The sequence below is a fragment of the Diutina rugosa genome (assembly GCF_008704595.1).
Source record: "Diutina rugosa strain CBS 613 chromosome Unknown scaffold39_size132508, whole genome shotgun sequence".
Taxonomy (NCBI): domain Eukaryota; kingdom Fungi; phylum Ascomycota; class Pichiomycetes; order Serinales; family Debaryomycetaceae; genus Diutina; species Diutina rugosa.
In genome coordinates, this window is record NW_022995058.1 from 729 (window position 1) to 27,992 (window position 27,264).

At 49.8% G+C, this 27,264-nt stretch overlaps 10 protein-coding genes across 10 annotated transcripts; 5 read left to right on the forward strand and 5 right to left on the reverse strand. All coding sequences in view use genetic code 12, as the record gives it.

Moving 5' to 3' along the window:
- Positions 1–812: 812 nt before the first annotated feature.
- Positions 813–1,646, forward strand: DIURU_000171 (uncharacterized protein; the record flags this gene model as incomplete). Its single annotated transcript, XM_034154283.1, has 1 exon — positions 813–1,646. The coding sequence occupies one exon, from the start codon at positions 813–815 to the stop codon at positions 1,644–1,646; it is 834 nt and encodes a 277-aa protein (XP_034014982.1).
- Positions 1,647–2,017: 371 nt separating this feature from the next.
- DIURU_000172 (uncharacterized protein) lies at positions 2,018–4,318 on the forward strand (the record flags this gene model as incomplete). The annotated part of the gene is made up of 1 exon (XM_034154294.1): positions 2,018–4,318. One exon carries the CDS (start codon positions 2,018–2,020, stop codon positions 4,316–4,318), a length of 2,301 nt encoding a protein of 766 aa, XP_034014983.1.
- A 772-nt stretch (positions 4,319–5,090) lies between these two features.
- Positions 5,091–7,466, reverse strand: PMT6 (dolichyl-phosphate-mannose-protein mannosyltransferase; the record flags this gene model as incomplete). The annotated part of the gene is made up of 1 exon (XM_034154305.1): positions 5,091–7,466. The coding sequence occupies one exon, from the start codon at positions 7,464–7,466 to the stop codon at positions 5,091–5,093; it is 2,376 nt and encodes a 791-aa protein (XP_034014984.1).
- Positions 7,467–8,449: 983 nt separating this feature from the next.
- RNA1 (GTPase-activating protein) lies at positions 8,450–10,455 on the forward strand (the record flags this gene model as incomplete). The annotated part of the gene is made up of 2 exons (XM_034154316.1): positions 8,450–9,633; positions 10,119–10,455. The coding sequence occupies 2 exons, from the start codon at positions 8,450–8,452 to the stop codon at positions 10,453–10,455; spliced, it is 1,521 nt and encodes a 506-aa protein (XP_034014985.1).
- A 1,387-nt stretch (positions 10,456–11,842) lies between these two features.
- DIURU_000175 (uncharacterized protein) lies at positions 11,843–12,859 on the forward strand (the record flags this gene model as incomplete). Its single annotated transcript, XM_034154327.1, has 1 exon — positions 11,843–12,859. One exon carries the CDS (start codon positions 11,843–11,845, stop codon positions 12,857–12,859), a length of 1,017 nt encoding a protein of 338 aa, XP_034014986.1.
- An 891-nt stretch (positions 12,860–13,750) lies between these two features.
- Positions 13,751–14,038, forward strand: DIURU_000176 (uncharacterized protein; the record flags this gene model as incomplete). Its single annotated transcript, XM_034154338.1, has 1 exon — positions 13,751–14,038. One exon carries the CDS (start codon positions 13,751–13,753, stop codon positions 14,036–14,038), a length of 288 nt encoding a protein of 95 aa, XP_034014987.1.
- A 750-nt stretch (positions 14,039–14,788) lies between these two features.
- On the reverse strand, positions 14,789–15,853 carry DIURU_000177 (MDR family NADP-dependent oxidoreductase; the record flags this gene model as incomplete). The annotated part of the gene is made up of 1 exon (XM_034154349.1): positions 14,789–15,853. One exon carries the CDS (start codon positions 15,851–15,853, stop codon positions 14,789–14,791), a length of 1,065 nt encoding a protein of 354 aa, XP_034014988.1.
- Positions 15,854–16,590: 737 nt separating this feature from the next.
- Positions 16,591–18,129, reverse strand: DIURU_000178 (uncharacterized protein; the record flags this gene model as incomplete). The annotated part of the gene is made up of 1 exon (XM_034154360.1): positions 16,591–18,129. One exon carries the CDS (start codon positions 18,127–18,129, stop codon positions 16,591–16,593), a length of 1,539 nt encoding a protein of 512 aa, XP_034014989.1.
- Positions 18,130–19,349: 1,220 nt separating this feature from the next.
- DIURU_000179 (rhomboid protease) lies at positions 19,350–20,306 on the reverse strand (the record flags this gene model as incomplete). Its single annotated transcript, XM_034154371.1, has 1 exon — positions 19,350–20,306. One exon carries the CDS (start codon positions 20,304–20,306, stop codon positions 19,350–19,352), a length of 957 nt encoding a protein of 318 aa, XP_034014990.1.
- A 765-nt stretch (positions 20,307–21,071) lies between these two features.
- KEM1 (chromatin-binding exonuclease) lies at positions 21,072–25,475 on the reverse strand (the record flags this gene model as incomplete). Its single annotated transcript, XM_034154383.1, has 1 exon — positions 21,072–25,475. The coding sequence occupies one exon, from the start codon at positions 25,473–25,475 to the stop codon at positions 21,072–21,074; it is 4,404 nt and encodes a 1,467-aa protein (XP_034014991.1).
- Between the last annotated feature and the right edge of the window lie 1,789 nt (positions 25,476–27,264).

Sequence of the window (27,264 nt, forward strand, 5' to 3'; positions counted from 1 at the left end):
GTTCAGAGTGCGCCTCCATCATCTTTTATCCCGACGCCCTGCATGTGCTCCAGCAGGACGTCGTCCGAAGCATCTGGGGTGCGTACGTCTTCTAGAACACTAAAAGGATCGGCGCTGACGTCAATATGGGGCGACCCGACCAGAGCCAACCAAATCAGGGGCGTGTGGCCAGGAAAGCGGCCGGGCAAGTAGTAAAGCAGGGGTGTCGGTAGTGGCCGTTAGTACTGGGCTACAGTCCTTGTTTGGAGTCAAGTGGGCAAATAGGTGAAGGTCACGGGACTAGAGCTTCGCGCCCCCCGCGTCCCACCTAGTCGCACCGGGCCCCATCGCTCACAACGGTAAAAATTTCACAGTGGATGGCTGTTGAATTTTGTATGTTTTACTAAAAGTGGCATGTGTTCGTTGGTGTTTTGTTCAAATAGATGGTATTGCGAGTAGTATTTGTATGACGCAATGTTATCGAAACTTAATGGTTGTTCAGTTACGGTTGTTCAAATAGTGTTGACATGATAAGTAAAAGTCTTCAACGTTTGAATTTGCGGTTTGAAACATAATGCACATTCGATTCACATTTTCATGACTGTCACGCGATAATATTATATTACATATTGTACCAAATTGGGTGCATCGGCTTTTGCATCGGGTAACGCTCCTCGACGATGCACCCCTACAGTGTCGGTGATGATGAAGTGAAGATTACGAGATCTTTAATGCACGAGTGCAGTAGATTGCAGTAGAGGGCAGGGTTCCCGCTGATTATCTTAGCTGTGTCGAGGCAAGCGGCCATTCGTTGAGACAAAACATCATTCACTATGCGTGAGAGGGCTTTGTTGGTTGACGCGTCCGCGGGAAAGACGAGAACGCTTTGCCGATCCCCTCGGCAACGACGCAGACGCGAAAGCCATCGTCAAAGGGTACGCCATTGTCAACGCGCCATCGTCAACGCGGACGCCATCGTCAACGCGGACGCCATCGTCAACGCGGACGCCATCGTCAACGCGGACGCCATCGTCAACGCGGACGCCATCGTCAACGCGGACGCCATCGTCAACGCGGACGCCATCGTCAACGCGGACGCCATCGTCAACGCGGACGCCATCGTCAACGCGGACGCCATCGTCAACGCGGACGCCATCGTCAACGCGGACGCCATCGTCAACGCGGACGCCATCGTCAACGCGGACGCCATCGTCAACGCGGACGCCATCGTCAACGCGGACGCCATCGTCAACGCGGACGCCATCGTCAACGCGGACGCCATCGTCAACGCGGACGCCATCGTCAACGCGGACGCCATCGTCAACGCGGACGCCATCGTCAACGCGGACGCCATCGTCAACGCGGACGCCATCGTCAACGCGGACGCCATCGTCAACGCGGACGCCATCGTCAACGCGGACGCCATCGTCAACGCGGACGCCATCGTCAACGCGGACGCCATCGTCAACGCGGACGCCATCGTCAACGCGGACGCCATCGTCAACGCGGACGCCATCGTCAACGCGGACGCCATCGTCAACGCGGACGCCATCGTCAACGCGGACGCCATCGTCAACGCGGACGCCATCGTCAAAGGGTACACCATTGTCAAAGGGTACGTTATCGTCAACGCGGACGCCAAATTTATCAAATATGCAAGCGGTTGACGACGCGGCAGGGTCAAGGGTTAGAACCGGTTAGAGCCAGATATTGCCCATCTTACTGTTTGCTCACTCTCTGGTTTCGTCCTCTTGTTGGAACTCTTGGGCCTATGCTTTCCCGGTTTACGCAATGTTTAGCTCCGAAATACAAACTAGTAGCTATATTTTGCAATGTTTATCTCTCCCATTAGTTTATTTTTATGGCACCAAGCTGTAGACTCTTGGCGCTTACCTCAGCCCCGCATTCCGAACTCTAACTGAGGCGTAGCGATTTGGAGTATATATATGAGTAGGGTTTGCTTATCAGCTACATTTTTATCTGAACCGAAGCCGTATTAACTCTTGCTTACTGGTTACGGCTTTATTTCCTCTGATCAATGGATAACAACCGAAGCGCTCGTGCGATGAAACGACCGATACCGCCTTCGGGGGCAAACGAATGTACCAGAAAGAAACATCAAGGTGAACGCCATCAGAACTTGGAAACGGCCGCTGAACCCCGCCCAAGCGCTGTGCCTTACCCCAACGCTGTGTCCTACCCGAACGCTGTGCCTTACTCCATCGCTGATTTGCCCGCTGCTGATAGTGTGGATGGCAATTTTAGTCAATTACACAAGGCTGAAAGTATGTACTTGCAGCTTCAAACTCTTTACCAACTGATTGATGCGTTTGACGTACCCGATGGTGATATCGAGTCGTTGAATGCGTTGAGAAATTTTAAGAGCAATATAAAGTATGACTTTCTGTTTGGCAAGCAGTTTAAAAACGTTACCAGTGGAAGTACCTCGCAAAAGGATTGGGACCAAATTGGTGGTTGGGATGGGATTGTGAAGCGTCTATTAGAAGTGGTTGAGGAGATTTCAAACCCCGAACAAGCCCCATTACCGATAATTCCTAACCTGTCGGTGTACGTTGTTGACTGTTCACAAGAAGCTTCTGATACTAAACCCATCCCTCCGTTCCTCAAAGCGTCTTTTGGTAGTTATCCCGAATTTACGCAAAACGAGTTGAGACGGAAAAACTTCTACGCCGTATCCAACCCCGCTTTCAAACGTGAAATGCATGTGCAACTTTTGCAGACCAAAAATCTACATGCGTTTAGCGTGGATTTCTCGCCGAACGGTAGATTATACGCCCTTGGATGCAACGGCAATGCCTATGTATTCAATGCGGACTCTGGGAATCAAGTTGCTAAAATAAGCAGCACGGGCGTAATCAGTTCAATAAGCTTCTCGCCTGATGGCAAATATTTGGCCATGGGTGGAGATCTGGTCAAAGTTTGGGAGTTCTCAGACAACGAACTCGACAGCAAGAGCAAATTCATCTGGAAAATGCCATACAGCGATAGCAATATCAAGCACAATTTCTCGGTTGCTTTTATTGATGGCAATCGGTTAGTGTATGGACTGTCTAACAATACCATAACGGTTCGGCGCTTAACTTTGGGGATTGAGAATTCATGGCCAACTGTCACTGGAGTTAACCATGTGGCTGTACTGACTGGTAAAAAATATATCGCCGCTGGTTTGATGGATGGTACCGTAAGGGTGTATAAAGTGAATGCTTCTTATAGGGAGTGTGCATGTTTTGGCGACGCGAATGGCATACCAGTTTATAACGTTCGATTCACTAATGGGGATAAGCATGTTCTTTCGTGTTCTGGAAGTACTCTGAAAGTATGGGACCTTGAAAATTACGGAAACACTCAAGCGCTGCAGTGTAAAGTTGCCTTCGTTGGACACAAGACGCCTACATTGTCAGTTTGTGCGACGCAAAATAGCGGATTGATTGTGCTGTGCTGCGAAAGCGGGGAGATTATCCTCTTTCACCAGAAAAGTGGAAACGTCCAACTACAACTCAAGGGTCACGACAGCAGGGTGAGAGCGATAGCAGTCTCCCCTGACTCTATGGCTAATGAGGTTTATTTTGTTAGCGCGTCAATGGACGGTACCACGAAGTTGTGGAGAATCATGCGTTTTCCAAAACCAGTACCATGGTTCGATATCTGTAATGAACGGCTTATTATGAAAACCGCAACTCATATGGTGGATGGTATTGACAATCTGGAAAACCCAAACAATCGAAGAGCCGAATGGTCGGGCAATATATCGACCGAGTATGTGCTTTCAAAGATTCTTCAAATCTTATACCCAGGGTCCAGCAAAAGCTCTCTCTCGCAAAGATGCCTGTACCTCCTTTGCAATAGGCAGCTCGCCATTATTCTGAGAATGTATGGATTGCCTTTCGATGTTAATCCAGAACAAGAACATGTAAAATTTATTCTGGAAACTGAGAAGCCTCATAGCGATTTGGTTAGGGCTCACTTCGGATATGCTTACAAATTGCATTATCCATACGAATATCGACTTTTTGAAATTTTCTTGAAGCTTTTTTTCCCCAAAATTGTGCAGATGGAAGGAAACCTGGAGTGGAAGTTTGTCTATAAAGAAGCCATCAGCTCACTTGAAGAGCATTTACTGGGTCGGGTGCGATTTGAAGTTGTTGGAAGGGGCGACGGCTATTGGTGCCCACATATTGTCCATTGTCTCGTCGACAACAGAGTGGAAGCTGTGGTGAAAGCGTGTTCTGAAGAAGACGCAAAATTGAAAGCTGCTGACATGGTGCTTAAGCAGCGGGGTCTCCCAATCTTGAAAGGCAAGAGACATGTTCAAGGATGAGAACCTCCGACTGTCAAACGAGATACATAGCGATTTTCAAAGAAATATACGAGCACAGTGTCTACAACCACCTCGTACTACCGTTTGGTACGTATCTTCCAAAAAATAATCGCTTGCCTAAGCGAGAATTTTATCTTTTGTTCGTGTTTAGAGCCACAGTGGGTGGTGCACCCCACGTTTCTCCGTAAAGCATTTCTCTGATCATGTACGCTTAATACCTTAGGCACCCATCAGCCCGACCAATGGCGTTCTAGAGCGTCCAGGGTCCATAGCTGGCGACAGGTGCTCCACCCAACCCCTCATGACGTCGATATCTTGACGTCGCCTCGATAGCGTATGCCACCAATGGGGATTTATTCAAGCAGCCATCCATAGACTGTAAGCCAAAGGCCCATTCGTCTATAGTTGCCGGGCCCCTTGCTTAAAAATACAGCCCACTTTTATCAAGGATGCTCCTAATAACGACAGAAGGAAGCAAATCAAATCCTTTCTTTTTCTAAAACTTCAGGCAATATTTGATGGAGATTCACGTCATTCGCTTCACAGACCTATCAGCCTCGACGGTCCCAGTGTTGATCAAATTAAATGAAACACGTGCAGAGAAATTCGAACATGAAATTTACCCTCTCACAATTTACGCTCAATTGCCTCCGAAGCATAAATGTCCCAATGTAGCGTGACTTCAAGGCGGTTAAAGAAAGGGATTCCCAAAATCTCCTACTGTGATGATTCATTTACCTTAGATTGTTCATCAATATAAACGTTTCCGCGCTTAAATCATCCATGAATCGAATAAGCGCAAGTACTCATAGTTATCCGTCGGCCCTTTCATCCCTAGTACCAAGTGACGGTAATACCAGAACCCCACCACCACTCCAGCATACACAATACCATACACAACGGGTCGACTGCGACCGAAGAGTTGGGCACTTTCGTTTACAACATAGGCCATGACAAAAGTAGCAAAGTATTGAGCAGGCACGTAATGGTGGACGTAGGTAACCCTACCCATCACACAAAAAGGATAATAGTTGAGGAACCAGCCTAGAAACGGTAGTATTCCTCGAACCAAGAATGAGTTCCACCAAGGGTCAGTGGGACTAATATAACGTTGCTGACGTCGCCATTGGAAAAGTTTCACCACTGTGTACATTGCGAACACAACAAGACATAGGGTACTGAATAGAGTGACGAACGGGTGGCCAATAAGAAAATAACGAGTACTATACCGCAGCCACAGTCCCATTCTAAGCCCAATATTGACCGTGGGCCATTGCCACCATCTCAGCGCAAGACGATCGTACTTATCCGGATCTGGAATGAGAGCATTGTTCAGTGCCATCATTGCGTAATTGAGAAGAACAAACTCCTTCCAAAACTTTGGCTTGGGAGGAACGTATTCTTCCGGTCGGGGTAATCGATCATTGGCGTGGTCTTCAATGTTCCACCATGTACTCTTTTCACGAGAAAAGAGCAGGTACTGGCACACTACTTCCCCTTGGCCGAACCCCCACAGTGGGTACAGCAACCCTGTCGTTGCTAAGTAGCAACCGAGGTTGCGATTGCGGAGGCGGAAACTAGTCAGGATCGGATGGAGCACGTCAGGGTCTTCGTCCTTGTGCATCAGCTCTTTGAGTTCGACCACCCACTCGTCGGCATCAAAGTCTATGCCATCAGGGAGATTGGTGTCGTATCTGTGATGGCACGATACTTCCAAGTGCAGTTTCAGCACAGGTGCCCGAACATCGTTGGCACGGAGCACTCTCAGCGTCTCTCGGTGGACTAATCTAACGACGCTACCGTCACGAATTCGTTCCTCATACATCGCCGGTTCAAGACCTTCGTCACTGGCGAACTGGAGTTCCAGCTTATTCAGGTTGGGAAATTCAAAAAGCCAATCATTATTGCCGTCGCGAAACCCATAGGTGGTAATTTGTTGCTGATTCGAACCTTCAGGGTATTGCGATTGGTGAGAATGAAGCAAATTAGGCAGAAGCCCCTGCGACCGAAGAGTTACCATCGACCCATAAACAACGTCCCGCGGGCCAATTCTCACTTGATTTCCTTCAAGATTAAGTTGGAAGAGCGTCAGCGTCAGGCCATCGCCCGAGCCCAGTCGATTAAGCACCATGAAGTGTACCTTAAACAGTATCAAATAAATAATGAGTGGAAGGACAATGAGGGTCAAAATGCGTACTCCCCAGTGATTAAAGTAGTTCGTCCATGACACCGCCCGATCGGTGTTGTTCCCTGACAGCACCTGTTGTTTTTCTTTGGGCACAATCCTCTTGTATTCAGACACGGTGGCGGTTGGCTCAGTCGCTTGAGGTAAGGAGAGGACCTCGTAGGTACGAAGAATCAAGTCGTATACTGTATAGAGTCCCACCAATGCGGTGACGAAAAGCCCCACCCACTTAACAGAGCACACACACCCAATAGAAAACCCCGATGCCACAAGCCAACGAATGCCAGCTGCTTTCAACAACTTATTCTGGGCCCTCATATTGTGTACTTGCACAAGACAGTAGAACGTGGTCACGGTGAAGAATAGAAGAAACAGATCCAAAAGGATGAACTTCAGAAGGCAAAGCAGCTGGAATTCAAAGCACACCAGTAGCAGCACAAGCCACACTGTCCACTGGGAATACCCCATCGCCACTGCTGTCTTATACGCCACCGGAGCGCACATGATACCAAACATCGAGTTAAACACTCTCATAGCGACAAAGTTGATGGTATCATCGTAGGAGTTGCCCAGATCAAACTTGAAGTGACCCTGGTAGCCACAGAGCCAGCCACTAAGCCCCACAAGCAACTTGCCGAGCGGGGGGTGTACGTCAAAGTAGAATTCCCGCTTCAAGTAGTACAGGCCGAATTTGCCGAAATGGGCCTCGTCCCACATCACCAGTGGCGCCAAGTCGATGCGGTAGAGTCTGACGGCGGCGGATATGGCAAGGACAATGAGGGGGTTGATGTATTGCACCATCACCCGGCTCCATTTGCCGGGCTCGTGGAGACGGAGCGCCTGGGTGCGGTCGGCGAGATCGTCGACATCGACATCGGCGGATATCGGGGGCGACGGGTGGCGGTGTTTGAGGTGGTGGTCGTTGTCGGGCCGTAGCAGAGTCCCCGACGCCACGGATGCCATGGTTGTGCGGTATTAACGGCGCGGTGAGCGTTTGCGGTAAGGAGACGTGTCGGAGACGTTTGGGAGAGGGGCGGAGGAAATTTCGGAGTTCGGAAGGGGTAGAGTGAAAAAGTCGAAGAGGAGGTAAGAGTGAGAGGGTTAAGAGAAGAGAGAGATGGAATTGATCAATGCAATGGCCCGGATTCCATCGCCCGAAGCCAGCAAATCTGGGCAAGAGGTGAATATTCGAGTGCGAAACGTTACTCATAGTAAACAACGAATCGGTGAGGGTCGTGGACAACAGAGAGATATGGAGTGAAAATTGGTTGGAACATATGGAAGCAGTGATAGCTTCGTGTGGCGAGCCCCGGTGGTAGCATCGATCAGATCAGGCTCGGCTCTCGGTTGACGTTCGGATGCTCGCTCGTTCGCTAACGCTCGCGAGCCACGCGCCCACAACCACGGCGCTACCAAGTCTCACCCAGCAAAGTTTTTCACTCTCACCAACCCTGCTTACATCAATCATGGCCGGGAGATTTGCTGCTGCTGCTGGCGCCGGTGCCGGTGCCCCCGCGAAGGAATCCAAGTTTGAACAACTCACCAAGACCCCCGCCTTCACCGTGGGCTGGAACGTGGCCCTCTTCGCCGCCGGCGTCGCCTTTATCCAATCGCCGTTGATGGACATGTTGGTGCCCCAATTGTGAACGACGATATTGTATATAGTTAATGATCACGACACCAGAGACAAATACTTGTAGAAGCGTAAAAAAACCACTTGCAAACCTCAATAACCTCGGATCAATATCGTTGAAGGGGCTAGTGGTGAATAATTCAAGGTCCGCCACACGAACAAAAATTCTCCACAATCGACTCCCAAGTACTCATCGTCAATCAATAAAACCAATATTTTTCTGGTTGTGATTCAAGTGTGCTCCATGGATCACTAGCCACACCGGTATTAGCCCTTCAGCGATCATCGCGCGAAAATCCACCACCTTCACACCATGACCACCTACTCCCCCGGTAAACAACTCAAGTTGGACACCAAGGAACACATCCAGCCGTACTGTGACGAGCTTGAGAAGCTCACCAATGTCACCAAGATCGACTTCCTGGGCAACACCCTCGGCGTCGAGGCGCTGGAGGCGCTTGCGGCCGCCCTCGCCAAGCACAAGCACACCGTCACTGAGATCGACTTCAGTGACATCTACACCGGCCGTCTCAACACCGAGATCCCCAAGTCGTTGGACCACTTGTTGCCGGCTCTCCTTGAGTTCGACAACTTGACCACCATCAATCTCAGTGACAACGCCTTCGGTCTCCAGTCGTTCGACCCCATCGAACGGTGGTTGTCGCAGGCAGTGACGTTGGAGCACCTCATCCTCGCCAACAACGGCATGGGTCCGTTTGTCGGTGCCCGTATCGGGACGCTGTTGTTCCGGTTGGCTGAGCAAAAGAAGGCCAAGGGCAAGCCCTCTCTTAAAACGTTCATCTGTGGCCGCAACCGGTTGGAAAACGGTCTGACCAACCACTTGGCGGTGGGGTTGCGTAACCACGCCGACCTTAAGGAGGTGAGATTGTACCAGAACGGGATTCGTCCCGCCGGGGTGGCGAAGTTGATCCGGGGGATGCTGGCCCGTCTTCGCAACCTCGAGGTGTTGGACTTGCAAGACAACACCATCACCGCCTCTGGTGCCGACGCCATCGCCGAAGCTTTGGCTGATAAGTGGACTCTGCTCACTGAGCTCAACTTGAACGACGCCTTGCTCAAGCCGGCAGGATCGTTGGCGGTGGTCAAGGCCCTTCCCAAATCGCTCGTCACCCTCAAGTTGCAATACAACGAATTGAGAGAAGACGCCCTCAAGGAATTGTTGCGTAAAGTGCAAGATGGTGAATTACCCAAGTTGACCACGGTTGAACTTAACGGTAACCAATTCGAGGAAGACCACGCTGACCTGGAACTGCTCCGTGAAGCCCTTGAAGCCCGCGACGGTGAGTTGGACGAATTAGACGAACTTGAAGAGATCGACAGCGACGACGACGATGATGACGACGACGAAACCGACGCTGACCGGTTGGAAGAAGACATGGACTTGGACACCCTCGAGGCCGATCTCGGCGGAAAGCTTGAGGAACAAGACCAGGCGGTGGACGACATCGCTGCCGAATTGGAAAAGACCCACATCGAGTAAGCCGAGTGTGTGTATTAACAACGCTACCCTAATCCCTCCGTTACTTCCGTTGTAGAGAGCCGCTGATCCTTGCGCTGCCATATCTGCTCCAACTGTCGCCGCATCCGCTTTTCGCGAATAGCAAACTCCACCGGCTCCCACCGTACCGTGGCGGTTATTGGCTTGGTGAATGCATCGATGAGCGTCGGTGGTGTGGGTTGGTTGTACCTGATGGTGGCATCATACCACCGGTGGCCGCCCGCCATCCGTTGCATGTTAGCCACCGCCATATACCGCGGGTGAAGAATTTTGCTGTACTGAGGCCCGTACGCCAGCTGGCTGTATAAGTTCTGGACGCTGAGAGCACTGTCGCTGAACACGTTTACTTCTGGGAAAAGTACTATTGGTGGTTTGACGTGGGGGCTGAGCTGGTACTCAGCCATCGGTGAAAGCTTCCAATTTTCATCGGCCCGAGCCATATTCCATATCCCATGCACTGAAGGGACGTGCCAGAGATGGAACCAGGTGAAATATTGGGGACAATTGTGACTCAACACGATAAAGTCGACAAGACTGGGGTGATTGCTGATAATCACTCCGTGGGGGAGGTCGCCACCATCGATACTGACCATGCTGATCTGTCTCACCACACGCCAAAAGTGGTGGGCCACGACAGCTTCCATCTTGGACATTTGTGGAAAAACTCTACCAACGACGAAACACACGAAACGAAGAAACAGGACAAGTCCACAGAGTATTCCGAGGCAAACGAGTACCCACCATCCATAGGCTTTGGTGGCAATAGCCTCCATCGTTATTTGGTCAAGGGGGAGGCCTAAGTGTGCTAAGAGTTCCATGGCGGCTGAACACTAGATGCACTAACGGTAAATAAAGTTGTAATTACGATTGATTTAATTTTAGAATGTCGCCTTGTGTCAGCTGATGCTTGAAACAGTGTATCAGAGGGGTCGCGTGCCACAGGACTCCACCATGTTGAGTGTGACCTTCATTATACCTCGAATGTTTTGTGATCTCCATTCATTAGCCTCCCATACATTTTCTGTGTACCACCGGTTTGCTCAAGGTCTATGTTGATCAATCGGCTGCAAAAATTTCTTGTTGTTCATATATCTTGTATCTGTGACAATTGGTGAAACATTGCTTGTTTACTTTTCATTCACCTTCATAAAAGTGACTTTGAAACGATTCTTGAAACAAGTCCTTACAGGATATTGGCCGTGCAGGATGATACTTGCGTAGTATAGTATATCACTTATATAGACTCAGATCGACCCAGATGAACGGTGTGGTCAAATACATGAAAGATAAGGTTTCGAATTATTTCATGATGAACAAATTACATGGATGGGCCACGCAGGTGTCTTCTATCGAACAGGTTTTAGGTACTCTCCGTGATGGTGACTGATAGTTCGTCACCAAAGACTCCGCCAACTACCTGAAGACATACGAAAACAATTGGACTTCGAAAGCAATGCTCGTCGTAATTAACATCATGGCTATATACATCCCGCCGACACCACGAGCCGCACGGCCGCGCGATGGACTGCGCGGCTAAGGCGAGAAATCCCAAAGGCCTCTAGTGAACAGATTTACGATATACATTCAACCTGAAAGTATGTGTGAATAGCCAAGAGCAAATTATCCAAGTCAAAAGTGCAAAGTTGGGATGAGTGATGGCAAACGTCTACAAAATAGGCTTTGAGAAGGCCTGGACGATGAAATTGAAGCGGTGACCAAAAGTCATTATTAATAGCTCCGGTCACCACAACAAGCTAATAGAGCAGAAATTCAATCTAGAGTCAAGGCGATTATCTCTCTTCCCAACCAAAATCTCATGCGACCTGATGTGAGGAGGAATCAGTCCAAATAAACATCAAGTATGTGGGAGATTCAAGTCAGTTGAAGGATAATACTCATGATATTGGAATTACAGCTTGAAGCAAACTCAGAGCAGCAACTAACTTGCAAGTGAGCAGCGAATACTTTGACGTTGAATGCATTTTTCTATACAAAAAAGAGGCTAGGAGGAACTTGGAGGATTTTGTATCCGCCTGTGAGACCTCTAGCAAAAGAAACCCTGGATTACCGTTGAAGCAGAGGTCTGAAGACAGAGCCAAAGCGATGATATGGATCGCGGACAAATTAAATGATCTTGCGAGGCACTACAGTTGTTTGCTTTACACGCCCTTCGATAAACAAAATGTCATGAGTGTGTTCAAGAACCATATTGAATATTTTGGTTATATTCATGAATGGACAACTGCCGACATGATGTACGCATACTTTGTGGAAGCTTCAAGGGTGATTAAGGAAGCGTGTATGCTTATCGTCGCCATGGGCCGTGAAGCAGAGAACCCGACTCAACTGCTATACGACTGGTGGAAAGAAGTACGGAATGATCAGATAGAGCATAACGTACGCTATACTCTGAAACTAATGTTTGATGCTTATCCTCAAGACTATTGCCGAGGAGAGGCTGTCCTGTTCCCAATCAGACTTCAGTATTACGAGGTGTACATGCAAGAGCTCCACGAGAAAATCGATGCTCTTCTCGGTTACCCTCCAGCAACCATGACTGAAATCTTAAAATATGGGGCATCGACCATCAACTTCTTCCAAAACGTGCAGTATTGGGCGCACATATATCCAACGCTTTTTCAAAGAGGATTCATTAAGTATCTTGTATGGTGTGTTGAACAGTACAATAAACCCGAAATTCAAGAAAGCCCCAAAAAGAACGATTACCGATTCCCATGTTACGAATCGTTCAGAGAGTGGTGGGATGAGAACAAGGACACGTACTATGATTGCATAGATGCGGAAGGGGATGTCAATGTGGCATACACTCGAAGTGTGGCGAAATATGGGACGCCAAACAAGAGTGTTCTCTTTGCGTATAGAAATAGCCATTCGTCGATAGATTGGGAGCATTTGGGACAAACCTACACACAACCGGTCTATCTGGTGAAGGATGATAATTACAAACAAGTGAGCGAAGCGCAAGCTTCGAATGATCAGACGAAACAACAGACGAAGTCACGGAAGAAACGGCAGAAGAAGCCCAAGTGCACCAACTGCAAAAAGAAACATCGTGGACAATGCAGAAAGCCGCCATCAGAGCTGAAGGTGGACGGCCAGGCGCCAACGATTACCCAAGAACAATTGTGGGAGATTTATGAAATGCTACACAAACTTAAGATTAACAAGATGGAGAAAGCTTAACAATACGATCATAAAAGAGCGTTGATGCAGTTCCGATTTGAGGGCTCAAATCTTTCGGTGGGGAGATACAATGACTGAGCATGTTGCTCCTCACTCTGCGAGAAATTGAGTTTATGAAATTGGGGTCTAATCTGAGGTACCGTCCGAGTTAAACCTAAAAAGTAACTGCTTTTTGAGTTTGAAACTTGGACGCAACCTTTACCTTAAGTCACCCGCTCCAAATTAATGAATATGTTATTGGTATATAATGTATAAATCATTTTTTACTTTGAGTCGTCATAAGAAGACCTCGTGAACAAGACTATTGGGGTGATGATCTTGTATAGAATTTTTTGTTGACCCAAACATAATTGCGGTCTAAAGAGGTGGGAGCGGGTGCTTTGCAAGTATCAGACACCGTAAATAACGTTTAACTTCAAGCAACATGACAGACATGACCACGGTATCCCACCAATGAGAATACGTCGGAAGTCTCTGATTTAAGTTCACGCGTGGACAGATCAGACAGTTTGGTGCCCTCGAATCAAAATTCTAGGAAAGTACAAGAAAAAACCCATTTCAGGGGGCCGAAAAGTGGGATTCGAGACTTTCGAGTGGGGGTTAAAGGGGCCTGATTCTGGATTATAAAAGGGTCGCTTGTACCACTTCCCACCCTACTCAGTTTGAACCTCGAAGGAACCAACGGACTGCCTGCCGCTGTCCCCGCCGTGCCCACCACCACGTCTTCGGTTATTGACACGCCCGAATTCCAGCAAATTTTGTAGGGGTTCAACAACGACAAAGACCGCCAGATTATAACCGGAACGTCAGGTTTCTATTCGAAATAGACGCAGAGTGTCGGTGCATGATTTCTTCTTGGAAACAATTACTGCCTTGAGCCAATTTGTGTTCATGAAGACCGAAGGTCTTGACTTTGCCGTCGCTGGCAAGCTTTCCATTAGGTTCCTCGAAAGCCAAGCTGGCCTTGAGCACGCATGTGACCCAATGTCCTCAACGTTTTACCAGATTCGGCAAGGCCAGGCTTATGACATTGACAGAGAGGAGATCTTCCGGCGGATGGCTAGCGTTGTGGCGAATGTTCGCAACGTCTTCCACAGCTTTGAGCACCTCACCACTGACGACCTCGAATACATCGACAACATCTTGGACACAGTGGTGCCCAACTCTCGGGCGATTTAATACGTAACAGTGGAGGTAGGACGTTACTCGCACGTGGAAAGAGTGAGTCGCTCCACCATCTCATTGGAGGATATGCTGAGAGCTTCCCACCTCCTTGATGAACATGAAGCTGCGGTGGCTGCCAAAGCCGACGCCCAGGCTTTCGATGACAGCTTGCGCCGCCAGTGCCCCACGATGTGATTCACCTGATGGTTTGCTGCCCGCTTTTGTTTTCTGTCGTAGGCTGTATAACCAGTAAGTAGTTTTTCAGATCTAATGTATGCATGTGACTTCATAATTCAATTCAACAACATGAACAACAAATAGACCTTGCCATCTTGTTTGGCATTATACTTCAACGGTAGCAACGTTTCCTCAATTAGTGAATTGATCACAGTAATGATTGGAGGTCGGTATGATTCAAACAGAGTTTTGAAAAGGTATTAAGGCATTTCCACAGGTATCGCCATGTGTTGTCACCAAGCGAGTCTCCTTATGAGGAACGCGTCGTGGAGCTTTTTCAGACGTGTCGGCGAGAAGCGCGCGGAATCGCTTCCCATAGCTAACTCGAAGATTTGCGAAAAACGGCCCGTAAATACGTGTTGTGATTGGTTTTGCTACGATTGACTTATTCGAAAATTTGTTGTTGGTCTAGCATTACTTCATTAATTTGTAGATGTTGGACTTATTGCCACTTTCTATCAGAAATACGTGATGATATATTAGACTATGAAAATTTCGTGTTCCTCAATGCCTTCCCCTTAACTCAATTTAGGGCTTAGTGATCAACTTACCGGGGCCCTTCCCGTCGAACAAACGGTGCCACACCTCGGGGATCTTAGTCAAGTCGCCCTTGATGTCCACCACTTCCAGTTCATCCTTGATCTTACCTTCCATCAAACCCTTGGCCAACGCCGCCAACCCTTCAGGGAAGTCCTTAGCAAAGTCCATCACGATGAAACCTTGAACGGTCAATCTGTTGGTGATGATTTCCCCCCAGCGAGTCACCGCCATCTTCAGGTGGTCGTTGTAACCGGAAATAGCACCACAGGCGACAACACGCCCGAACTGCTTAACACGAGACAAACAGAGATCAAGGATCTCACCGCCGACGTTGTCGTAGTAGACGTCAGCAAACTCGCCGTCAAGCGCCTTGTCAAGCTCAGCCCGCAAGTCGCTGGCCAGCTTGTAGTTAATGCACTTGTCAGCACCAAGCAGTTCGACGAGCTTACACTTTTCGTCGGAGCCGGCGAAACCAATCACTCTCTTAGCGCCAACAATGTGCTTAGCCACTTGCACCACCATCAGACCGGTAGCACCGGAAGCAGCGGAGACAATGATGGTTTGGCCAGCTTGCAATTGACCGACCTTAATGGTACCGAAGTAGGCAGTCAAACCAGTCATCCCCAACGCCGACAAGTAGGCCAGCAAGGGAACACCCGGTTGGGCATTGATCTTCAGTCTCACCTGTTCCGCGTTAAGCACGGCGTAGTCGCCCCAGCCCACCATGGCGAGCACAAGGTCCCCTTCCTTATAGGTGTCGTTCTTGGAGAGGACGACTTCGGCTAAACCAACGGCCATCATCCGGTCGCCTTCGAGCACGGGAGCCACGTACATTCTGCGAGGGTCCAACCCCTTTTGGATCCAGCCTCTTTGCGTAGGGTCGTTGGAAATGAGCTTCAGCTTGACCACCACTTGGCCTTCCTTGACGTCGTCAGCGTTGAAGGGCTTGGTGACGATTTCGAAAGTGGAGTCGGCTTCGCCCAATTTGAGGTTGACGTCCTTCAAGGGAGCGTTTTTGAGGATGATTTGGTGGATTTCGGTGGGTAACGACATGTTGGTGTTTGATAGAAAGGGGTGCTGATTGTGCGCACTTTTTATATAGAAGGTTTCGCAGCCATAACGCTTCCCAAAGCGGTAATAGTGCGACTTCAAGGGACCCTTCGGCCAAATACTGAAAGTGGTAGCACTCCGGCGTCCACTGCTATCTGTACCGAGGTCTAAGCGGTACCCAGCATGATTATTAATGATTGGAGACCACTATAATGCAAAGACAAGGCCCAGGCTCACAGGGGACAGGTACATTTGTCGATGATCTACCTACTCTAGTCATTGCTCAATATGTCAGACGATTTTTCACCGCAACTTAAGCTTTATCTCATCGCGCCCACAAATCGAGGGGAAGGTAGATCACGTCAAACCGTTTTTCCGAACCTCCCCCCTCGCGTCTTGACGGTTTTACACCACCGAGCACCTAAGCCCCTTCTGTCAATTATGTGTCAACTCTATAGCTAAGGTTACCGGTGGTTAATTGAACAATTAAGTGACCATTGAGAGAGAGCAATCACTGATGCGTTTTTACCTGTGGACTTTCCTAATTTATTAATGCCGTTCACACTTTAACTCTATAAGCCTCCTCGATGCTTATAAAGGCTCAGAACTCGTCAGCGATTTAAGCCAACCTATTTTCTCGTAAAATTATAATTTGACGAAGCTACAGGATTCCAATTTCTTCGGCCGAATATATTCAAGTAAATACTAGTAACGTTACATCATATAAATAGAAAGCGCAATCAGAGCAACAACAAGCCCACGGCGGCAACGCCCCAGCCCATAGCCAAGGGAGTGGCGCCGTTAGCCACCGAATCCTCAGATGCGGCGTCGGCGACGGCCGAGCCCGAGGCAGAGGTGGTTCTCGAAGTCACCGTCGACGCCGAGTCCAAGGTGCGGGAGTTGTTGTCGCGAGTGGCGGTGGTGGTGGCCTCGACATCGGCGTTGGCTCTGTCACCAGTAGCACTAGCACCACCATTAGTGGTACGAGCAGCGGTGTCGGAAGAGTCGGAAGAGTCGGAACTGCTGCCGGCGCTCAGTCTCACCAGGTCCAGGCGCTTAGCAATTCTCACCTTGTGGTCTTCCTGGTCGACTTCGACGTAGAAGTTCTTGAGGAAGTTGTTACCAAGGATGACGTCGTTGCGTTGCGACCACGACACCGGCATGTGGCACTGAGACCCCTTTTGTTGCATCAAGTCCTCGACCTTCAAGTCGTACTTGACGGAACCGAAATCAAAGGTGACGGTCTGGTCCTTCTTCGAGCAATCAAAGTCGAACCCTTCGTTCCAGTTGCCGCCACGTTGGCCGGTGAGCTTCCATCCCAAGTACAGCACGATGTCACCAGGGAACAACGAGTACGCCGACCCTGCCTCCAAAATCGCATCCGATCTGCGGTTCTGGTGCTGGTTGTGGTTGCCCTGAACGATGTCCTGGCCGTCCAATTGCATGTTCTTAAGCGGCATGTAAGTGTATCTGCCGTTGCGGTTAGAGTTGGCCATCGAGAACTCAGTCAAGTCGCCGGAGTACTTCAGCTTGTCGCCTTCACCGAACTTGATCTTGCCCGAGTTACCGTCCTGCCAGATGGCGAACATGTTCTTGGAGATCTTGCCGTCAGCCTTCAACTTCATGGGGAAGTTTTCGTAGATGTAGCGATGGTCGTCGTCGTCGTCACGCTTGTTGTTGCGATTGTTCTGGTTCTGGTTCTGGTTTTGGTTCTGGTTCTGGTTCTGGTTGTGGTTCTGGTTGTGGTTGTTGTTGTTGTCGTCGTCCTTGTAGTCGTTTTCGTTCTCGTGGAGGTTAGTCGACTCGTTCTCAGGGAGACCAACACCCAACACACCAAGCGACTCGGTGGTCTTGCGGGCCCAGGCGTAGGTAAAGTCCTTCACCTCGATGTCACCCACCTTGACGTCACCAGAACCGTACTGGCCCACGGAGATACCCCCTTGGTCGGGACCAGGCCACACAAGCGCCGGCGCACTGCGGTTGGCAGTGAAGTGGTCAAGGTTGTCGACGTCAGACTTGCAGTTGTTCTGGATACCCTTGCGACGAATGCATTCAGTCTGGTCAGTGATGACAAGCAAGTCCGAGCGGAAAGTGTCCAAGCGCACCTTGTGGCCGTTGACGTCAACGACGTAGGCCAAGTCTGAGTTCAGCAACAGGAGTTCTTCCAGGTCTCTTTTAACAAAGCCCTTGGCACCAGCATCAGCATAGACATCAAAGTCTAACAGTAACGCGGAGGCCAGGGCGAGGTAGGCGGCGATGGAGACCAATTGCAAGTACATGATTTGTATGTGTTTTGTGAAGAAAGGAAAAATTGGAGGGGGGACTGCTTGGTTTTATATACCGTTTGGCTCTTGGCTGAAACCTGGTTTCTTGAAAAAAAAACTGGGCTGAGTGGTGTGATGTCTTGGAGGACTCCGTGACTGTACCGGCCCGATGCACCGAGCTGAGTAAAGTGCCAAGTCTTGGCAACGGTGCGCAGCGGCAGTCCCCGGACTTCGAAACATACGCTTTTTGACATCAATACTTCATTGTACTGGTGGAGACAACGAGCTTTCCATTGGTGAGAAACTGTGGTACTTGACAGTTGGTTCTCGTAATGGTGACACAATCGGATACGCGAGACTAAACGGTCGTAGTTTGCCTGCACTAGCAAAATGATGCCATCGTGCACCAATTCAGGTAAAGTGCATACTTCAATTACATCGGGAATTTCCGAGCGGCCTCGGCGATGATATTGAGATCAGGAGAAAAAAAGAAAGCGGTTGCGAAAAATCAAGCCACCTTTAAGAAGAGCTTTGGACCATAATTATGGTAATGATTTAATTAAATCGCCGATTTTCAGTATTCAATAATTAGACTTAATTCAAGCTGGGGGTTGCCTCTAAAAATAGCATGTTGTCAACACTAAACATTGCGCCTACCTAAGCCTCGCCATAAAGACGTATTCCGCCGCACCTCTGGGGTAACTTGCCGTTTGCAGCGTACATCCCACAGCAATACGGCGTTCCTGTCCGATTCGCCGAAGTGCCCAGAAGACCGCCCCCACTGGCCCGAGACATCCTTAAATGGTTAGTTGGTCTCATCACGCCTCAAGGCGGCCAGTGCCCTTCCACCACAATTTACCCCCAGCCGCGGCCAGGGTCTAGACCGAAAAAAAAAAAAGCAAGGTGCCGATCGTAAGTAGTGCCCCTCAGCGTACCCCACTTGCGGCAAAGCTGCCGGTAAGTGACTAAACATAGCTTACTGCCCGCATTTGTCCGTGCGTTTGGGTGATCGGGCAGAAGATTACGGGCACGGCGGAGGGGCGGGCTGCTGTAAGTGTCGTGTGACCGTATACCCAGTTCGCATCGCATCTGTGTGCCGTAAGCACTTAGGTAATCGTATCCCCCACTAAAGCAGGCCTAAATCAAGAAGCAATTCGTCAATGGTAAGCAGAGAAAGAAAGAATAAATTTAAAAAAAATCGTATTCGAGCGATTCCTAACTATAGACAAGAGGCTCTAGAACCACATCAAGCGCTGCGCCCGGGCCAGCTGTTGTTTCTGTTTCCACCACCACCCGTAGAACACGCCCACGGCCAGCCCGCCCAAGTGGGCGGCGTAGTCGTAGTTGCCCCACTTACCAAACACACCGGCGACGTTCCACCCCACGGTGGCGAGGAATGCAAACCAGGCGCCACCGGGGATGGGGATGAAGAACAAAGCGATGGGGGCCTTGGGGAACAAGTACGAGAACATCCCCACCACGGCAAACACCGCCCCCAGCGCCCCCAACAGCGCCACGCCAAACGTGGCCGCAGCGCCGGTGAACGCCGCCAACGCCGTGGGCACAAGGAGCGACACAAACAGCGACACCACACACGCGTTCAAGTACATCACCAAGAAGTCCAGGGCGCCGATCACCTGGGCCAACGTGGTGCCAAACAGCGCGAACACCATCATGTTCACCAAAATGTGCAACGGCTCCTGGTGGCTGAACGCCAGCCCCAAAAGCGACCACACCGAGTACACGTTGTCCTTGACTAAGAGGCCGTAGCGCTTAAGGAAACGCAGCAATTGCGGCACTCTCCAGGCAAGAAACACCAACCCGTTGAGGGCGATGATCCCGTACACCACCAGCTTCGGGTGGCGCCGGAGCGCGGGGATGGCGTTAACCACCACAGGCACCCCGTAAGTGGTGGCGACACAGAACCCCACGGTAAACAAGAACGGCTTCAAGAGCTTCTGCCACTTCAGCGTCGGCCGCCCGTAGTGCTTGTTGTACTGGTACCAGGTGTTGCGGACCCGCGCCCACAGCTGGGTCAGGAATTGTCTCTTGGCGGCTGGAGCCATCATTGGAGCTACTGGCAGCTTTGCCAGCTTCAAGGGAGTCACCAAAGACGCCCGTAACAGCGTCCACGGCCGCATTGGCGCCCGCAACGACCCGCGGAGCCCGGCACTAAGTGGTAAGCGGAACATGGTGAAGCGCCACCCAAAAACCGCGCACCGCCTTTAAGATGATGGGCTTTGGTAGCAAGCCAGCAATGAGAAGGAGGATAAGTGAAATGAATTTTACAAGTACTATGTCATTTTTTGGGGTTAATTCTGAGTGATATAAAGTACCAATTTAAACCTTCGATCAAGGGGAAAGTAGGAGTATGTGGGGTATATGTGATTATTGTCAATTTATTGAAGAAAGGGAAATAATGTACAAAGAAATCGAACTCAATGAATGATATTAGTATCAGGTTGAGCTTGTTTAACTTTTATATATCAGAATACTTCCTGGTGAGTGGACATTGATGGTGAAGGCTTGTCACTGACTGAGCTCTCACGTGACCAGGAAGAGCTCATGAAAGCTTGGAGACACCAAACACAATGACTAAAATCGCCAAAATCAATTTTTCATTTTATGAATGCATATGGTATAAATTAATACTACGAAACTGATGCTGCCACTCAAACTTCATCAAAATCGTCGCTTTAATGAATTATCTTTCGCTCAGTGTCACAACTTACGTCTCCTGAAAAAACGAACATAGACAAATTGCGGGATCATTCATTCAACTTTCAAGGTATCATGCAATACACCCACCAGTAGATCATTTTGCCACGAAAGTAATGTAGTCGAACTTAGAATCGACTTTCTTGATAATATGCTCTAACACAGGGAAAACTACAATACATTGTCAGCATTGTTTATGATATAGTACATGTCATATACATCATTTCTAAAGGGATCTTTCAAGCAGTGGCAGCGGGGCCGGAAGGGGCAGGCGAGCCGCGGGGGGTGGCCAGGTTAGACCGGCTCCCACCACGTCCACCACGCCCACCACGACCGTTGCCTCTACCACGGAATCCACCGCGTCCCCGACCGCCGCGGCCGCGAGACTGGCTCGAGTGGCCTGGAGCTTGACCGGGAGCTTGGTTCTGAGGTTGCCCTTGTCCTTGAGGAGGTTGGAAACCGGGTTGAGGTTGACCAGGCACGGGAGGGTAGAACGCAGGAGGGACGGGACCACCAGGGAAACCAGCAGGGTACCCCATAGGGTAGTACATCGGCACCCCTTGAGGCGGCACCACTTGAGGAGGTACGCCCGGAAGCGGTACCCCTTGAGGCGGCACCCCTTGAGGAGGAATGAACGGAGGCTGGCCACCTTCACTCATCACGTTGGTGTAGATTTGCCCGTAGATCTGCTTCATCGCCGCCACATTGGCGTTGCTGTCCTTAGCTTCTTCCTTAGGCTCATCCTTAGATTTACCCTTGAGAATAGATAAAAGCTCATGCGACTGTTGCGCGTTCTCCGCCGGATTAGGAGGAGGCGACGCGGCCTTCGGCTTAGCCTGAGGCTTCCCTTGAGCTGGCGGTTGAGCTTTTTTGTTTGAAGGCTTAGCGGCAGCGGGACCCTTAGCTTGGTTGTGGTTAGGCTTCGCCGGGTGACCACCTTGGTGGTTGGCTTGGTGATGAACGGGGTGGCTGTTGGGGCCCTTAGTCGACTTCTTTTGCGCCTTGGCCTTACTGGCCTTGGTGTGGTACACAAACTGAGGGTTCAGCAAGTTGAGGACAAGCGACAGGTCGACGGTCATCCCCCGCTTCGTCTTAAGCTTACCACCATAAGTGCCACCATTCAACAACGGAACATCAAAGATCACCTCCAACAGCGTCTTGGCACCCTGGGTGATGATCAGCGCCACCGTACCCTTCAGCAAGTTGGGCACTTTACCCAGGTCTTGGACGTAGATGACCCGGTCACCAAGAGCAAACCGTTGCAGCAGCAACAACTGGAACAGCAGCAGCGCATCCAACACCGCTTCGCGAGGGACGCCACGAACGTCACGGGAGTTTTCTGGTTGAGGCATCGCCACGTAGTGCTCCATGTACCGCTCGATGGCTTCGAACGAGAACAGGGTCAACAGCTGCGATTCAAGCGACACCACCTGGAACTTAGCCCGTTCAGCACCTAACCATTTCTTCACGTCTCTGACTTCATCGGCATTGTCAAAGAGCATCAGCGCCCGGATCTCGGACCGGTCCAGGATGATCTTGGTCAACCGGGTGAACATCTTCGGGTACTGGGCCCGGTAGCGGGTGATCAAGTCGATCGCCAACGGCAGGTACTCCCAAACCTTCAGCAGCTCCTTCTTTTGCGTGTAGCCCAACACCTTTTGCCGCTTCAGCTCGTACTTCATGTCGAGACCAATGTTGACCTTGGTGGCGTTGGTTAAGTCATCAATCACCATGAACACCGAGGCGATACGCGAAAGCAAAAGCGGGTGGAGCCCCAAATGCTTAGCCACTTCAAACAGCGGGTGGTAGACAAACTCGCGGTGTTCCTTATTGGCGCGAACCTTACCGATGTTAGGTTCGTTACCATGAGGGATCTTAGCAATACGCACACTGAGGGTGGTGTGTTCCTGGTTGTAGCCCAAAATGGTGGTGGGGGCACCGTACCCGTAGTCACCCATAAACACCACTTGCGAATTAACGGGGAATTCAGTTTCGATGGGCACGGGAGGACGCAGCTTGTACCGTTCGTCCTTATTCACCACTTCCTTGACGACCAATTGTAACGGGAATGCTTCCAGTTCTTTAGCGAAGGTCTTCACGTAAGCCCCCTTAGGCGTACGGATCAAACCCGTGACCGGCTGAATCTTCACCAACGTGTCGAACGGTTGCTTGAAGTACACAGCGTACCGGTTGGCGAACTCACCCTTCAAGTCGCTAACATCGCGCTTGAACTGTTTAGTTTCGTCAGGCAGATTATCACGGCTATGAACATTCCCCTGAGCCCGCAACCAGGTCTTATCAGCGGTGACCACTTCCACCACGCGCCCTTCTCTAAGGAAAGGCCAGCGAGAGTACACCAACTTGCCGACAAATGCTTGGGCAAACTGCGACGTCAGCATATCTTCCCACACGTTGTCTACTTCCAACACCATCAGTTCTTGTTTCAGCGGGAAGTTGAACACCTTAGTTTCATTTTGCGCCAACTTCGACGCGAACGGCACCGTTTCCAAAGTGGGGAACCCAGCCTTCAACTGAGTACCCTTGAAGGCGCCTTCCACCGGTCCCAAGGTCGCTTCACCCGACACTGGCGGCAATTCAAACACTTTTTCATAACACTGGTCGTGTTCCAAATCAGCGAAGTGACCGGGCAAGGGCAGCGGGTGGACGTTATCGATCTGCGGATTGTGGCAGAACAAAATCGGTTGACCGAACAGATTACGCTTGGTTTCCTCAGGCAGCAATTTCTGTTCCACGGGCTTCAAATAGCTCAAGAGCTTATTCTCATCGACGAAATCCAAAAGCACCACCGCTTCCCACAGCGCCGTTTTGCCGTTCATGTCGACGGCAACTTCGTCGGGGTAGAACAGCTTGATCGGCGAGGTTTCTTCAGTCATAAGCGGGCGGTAAACCACAGGCATCAACGCTTTCAGCCGTGCCGGCAACACCGCCATCAACTGTTCAAAAGGCTTGAACGGGTGCAGCTTGTCAAAAGTGATGGGCTTGCCCAGGGCGATGAGGGCGTCGAGCCCCAAGTGGATATCGGAGATACGAGGGGCGTAGTGGTAGCGGTAGTACCAGTTCCACAGGGGACACCCGCGGTAGTAGTAGTAGAGCACCCACTGCAAACCTTCGACGTAGTGTTCGGTAAGTTCAGTCATCTTGTCGGTGTCATTGATCGAGAACCCAAGCTTATCCTTGTAGTACTTGTCCTTCCATCTAACGAACTTTTCGTTATAAAGATCCTTTTTCTGCTGCATCACCTCTTCAGTTTCCACGATAATAGCCAGCTGGTATTGCTTAATCGTTGAGCGCACATCTTGGAGCCGTTGCTGGTGCTCTTCCTCGGTTTCGTGGGGGTTGATCCCGTCAACATCATAACGCATGGTCCAGGTATCTGTCAGTTGCAGATGGACAACCAAGGTATTGGTTTTAAGGCAAAGTTCCTTGACAAAATCGAGGTTAGCGGTGACGTCGATCCCTGCCAACGAGAGTTCAGGAGTTTCACCGGCATCAGCCTCGGCGTGGAGCTGAGACACGGGCTTGGCCGCTTGGGCCGTGAGCCACGGCTTGACGTACCCAACAAGCTTTTTCTGGTCCTTAAGCAAGATGATCTTACCGATACGTTGACGGTCACGTTCACCCTGGAGGGAAATGGTTTGAAGCTGCTGATTGAACCATTCAACATCGACGTCGGACTTTTCGAAGTTTTCCAATTCGAACTCCAGCAAATACTGGAGCCAGAGGCCAAGCCGGCGGAGGTTGATGGTACCCAGCTCGTTGATGTAACCGTCAGCCAGCTGCAACAACTGTTTGAATGTGGCGATCAACACCGGGAACGCCCCCTTGTTGATGTGTAAATCGGGCAAATGGGGCAAAAAGTCATTACCGATCACGTACATGATCAAAATAAAGTCATCCAAAATGCGCTCAAACGAGTACTCAAACGTGAGTTCGTTTTCTAACGTGGCAAACTCGAGTTCCAAGTACTCACGGACAAGACTCAAGTGCAAAAGATAGAATTTCTGGTCGTTAAGGGTGCGGGCTTTCGTCCGTTGGGGGCCAAACGTGACTTCTTCCCGAAGTAAAGCGAAATGGGGGTCGTGCAGGACGAGCCCCAACATGATCAAGTCGGCGTCCAACCCGTAGATGCAGTGGCGCACGTTGGGGTCGTACCCCGGCTGTGACCGCATGGTACGGATGTATTCCATGATCTTATGTTCCCCTTCCCCTGGCACCTCGTGTCCCAGCAAGATGACCTCGATCGACGACCAATTGCTGTCCTCGGAGATCTTTTTGTGGATGAAGTATTTGAGGTTGTCGCTGAGCTTGGCCATAAACTCGGTCCCCGGGGTGATACAATTACTGTCAAAAGGGTCCTCTTTGGGCACCGGTTCGCCCAGCTCGATGGCCTTCTTCAACAACTGCTCGTTCTCGTAAGCGGTACGGAACCGCCGCGCCCGCTGCTGGTTCATCTTGGCGCGCGGGGCGACGCCGTCGATCGCCATGTAGAACACCTGGCGGGGCTTGATGATCTCGAACAAGTGCTCGATGTAGCGGAAGATCGCCGCGTACATCTGGTCGTCGGTCATCCGCAGCAACTCGCCGTCGTTGGCGTGGGTGCACGTGTGGAGAATCAGGTTCATGTCCAAGTACAAGTTGTCGAACTCGGGGATGTGTTCCAGGTCGACCACCTGGGAGATGAGCGGCCACCGCTCGGAGATAAACCGGAAAAACTTGGGGATCCCTATACTTGTTAGTACTGTCGCTGGTGTATAGAATGCCAGGCCATGGCGTCGGTCAACTTACCCATATCGTGTGGTTGTGGGTGAAAAGTTCGCGCGTCGACGCTTTCCGCTAGCGTGTCCGTGGAGGGAGGCAGGTCTCAGAGATAGAGGGAACAAGGATTTTAAAGAGGAGAAATTATAGGAACTAGTGGAGAATGTCGATTTATCAGTGGGTTGTGAACAGTTTGTACTGGCTCGTAAATGCTGGCGTGCGAGGAGAGGTAGTAGAAATTCGGTGGCAAATCAGTATCGGATAACTAGACTAGAGTTTTGAAGTAGTTCCTAGAACTTCGAAATGTCTCTACCATGCTAAATGATCCATCTTCTGCTACAGCAAAACGACTAGTAGCTGACTTGATGTCTCTGATCTGATCGCGCACCGAAACAAACAGCAATCGATACGAGTGATCAAGTTAAGATGGGGAATCTCACTATCTAATGTGAAACCTTTCCCTTGTTGTTGATATTTTGCTGCTGGAACGGGAGATGATGAAACGAGAGACAAATCGATGCCTTCCTTGAGATTCTTCGCCCAATGATCCAGAGATGTACAAGTGTGGTTGCTCCGTCTAATTGATCGCCAGTTTCACACCCACGAATGTTTGAACCGATTCAAAACTGCCGTTATACCAGTCAAATCAAGTGTTATTTTCAAATTCTATTTGAGATCGATCTTCACCCAACGATAGGGCGATATCATGAGCACTGTCTTTGGTAAAGTAACGTTATTGGAGGAACGTTAGTGACACGGAGAGGAAATAATTATTGATGGCTATTGTTGCTGCCATGTTTGCCCATATCATCTGCTCGGCTTTTCAACTGCCTAGTTTCGGGATTAGTATATTGGTGGACAATTCTAATTCGTGAAGTGCGTTACGTTTTCCCATTCAACAAGATAATCTTACTGATGTCAAACCATTGCGATTGATAAAGGTATTTGAAGCCTGTACTAGTCAAGATGATCAGCACCTGTTCAAGATGTCGAATTTGGTTGCAAGGCCATTTTTGAAATCACTAAATTCTTGTGACTGGAGTTAAGACGTCTGCCCGTGGACGTTTACTAGATCCATCTACCACTTGGGGTATCAGAACTCGAGTATAGTTGGCGAATATGTTTCAATTGGTGGCATAGGTGTCTTACCTTTTACGTTTCTCTACACTACACAATTAAATCGGGTCTTATACTGGTGCTTACGATTAGGCCAATTTTACAATGATTTACAGTTTCTTGGTCAATTATACATATCCCAACTTTCATTCTATCTAAAGATTCATCTGGCTTTTTGTGAATCACACCTCTTCTGTCAAGCATCATAAAGCCGCGCGCAATTACCCTCTACGAGATCCACACATATGCGATTAGAAAGTTGATGTTGGAAGCTAGCAATTGAGTCTAGAATGATTCACCACTATACAATGGTGTTGTTGATTATTTGCGTGAGTATCTAGAATCTCGATGATGTTCTGGTCCTGGTTGTTCTATATTGCCAAGTGCTGCTGCTCTACCAGCATGTTCGAGCTTCCTGACAGACTCTTTTCGAAAACTTATGTCTGATTCGACACTGCTACCGACAGTGCCACCGACACTCGTTGATGAGGGGTATAACTAGTAGCTGTGACCACCAAATCTGGTAGTCTACTCGAAGCA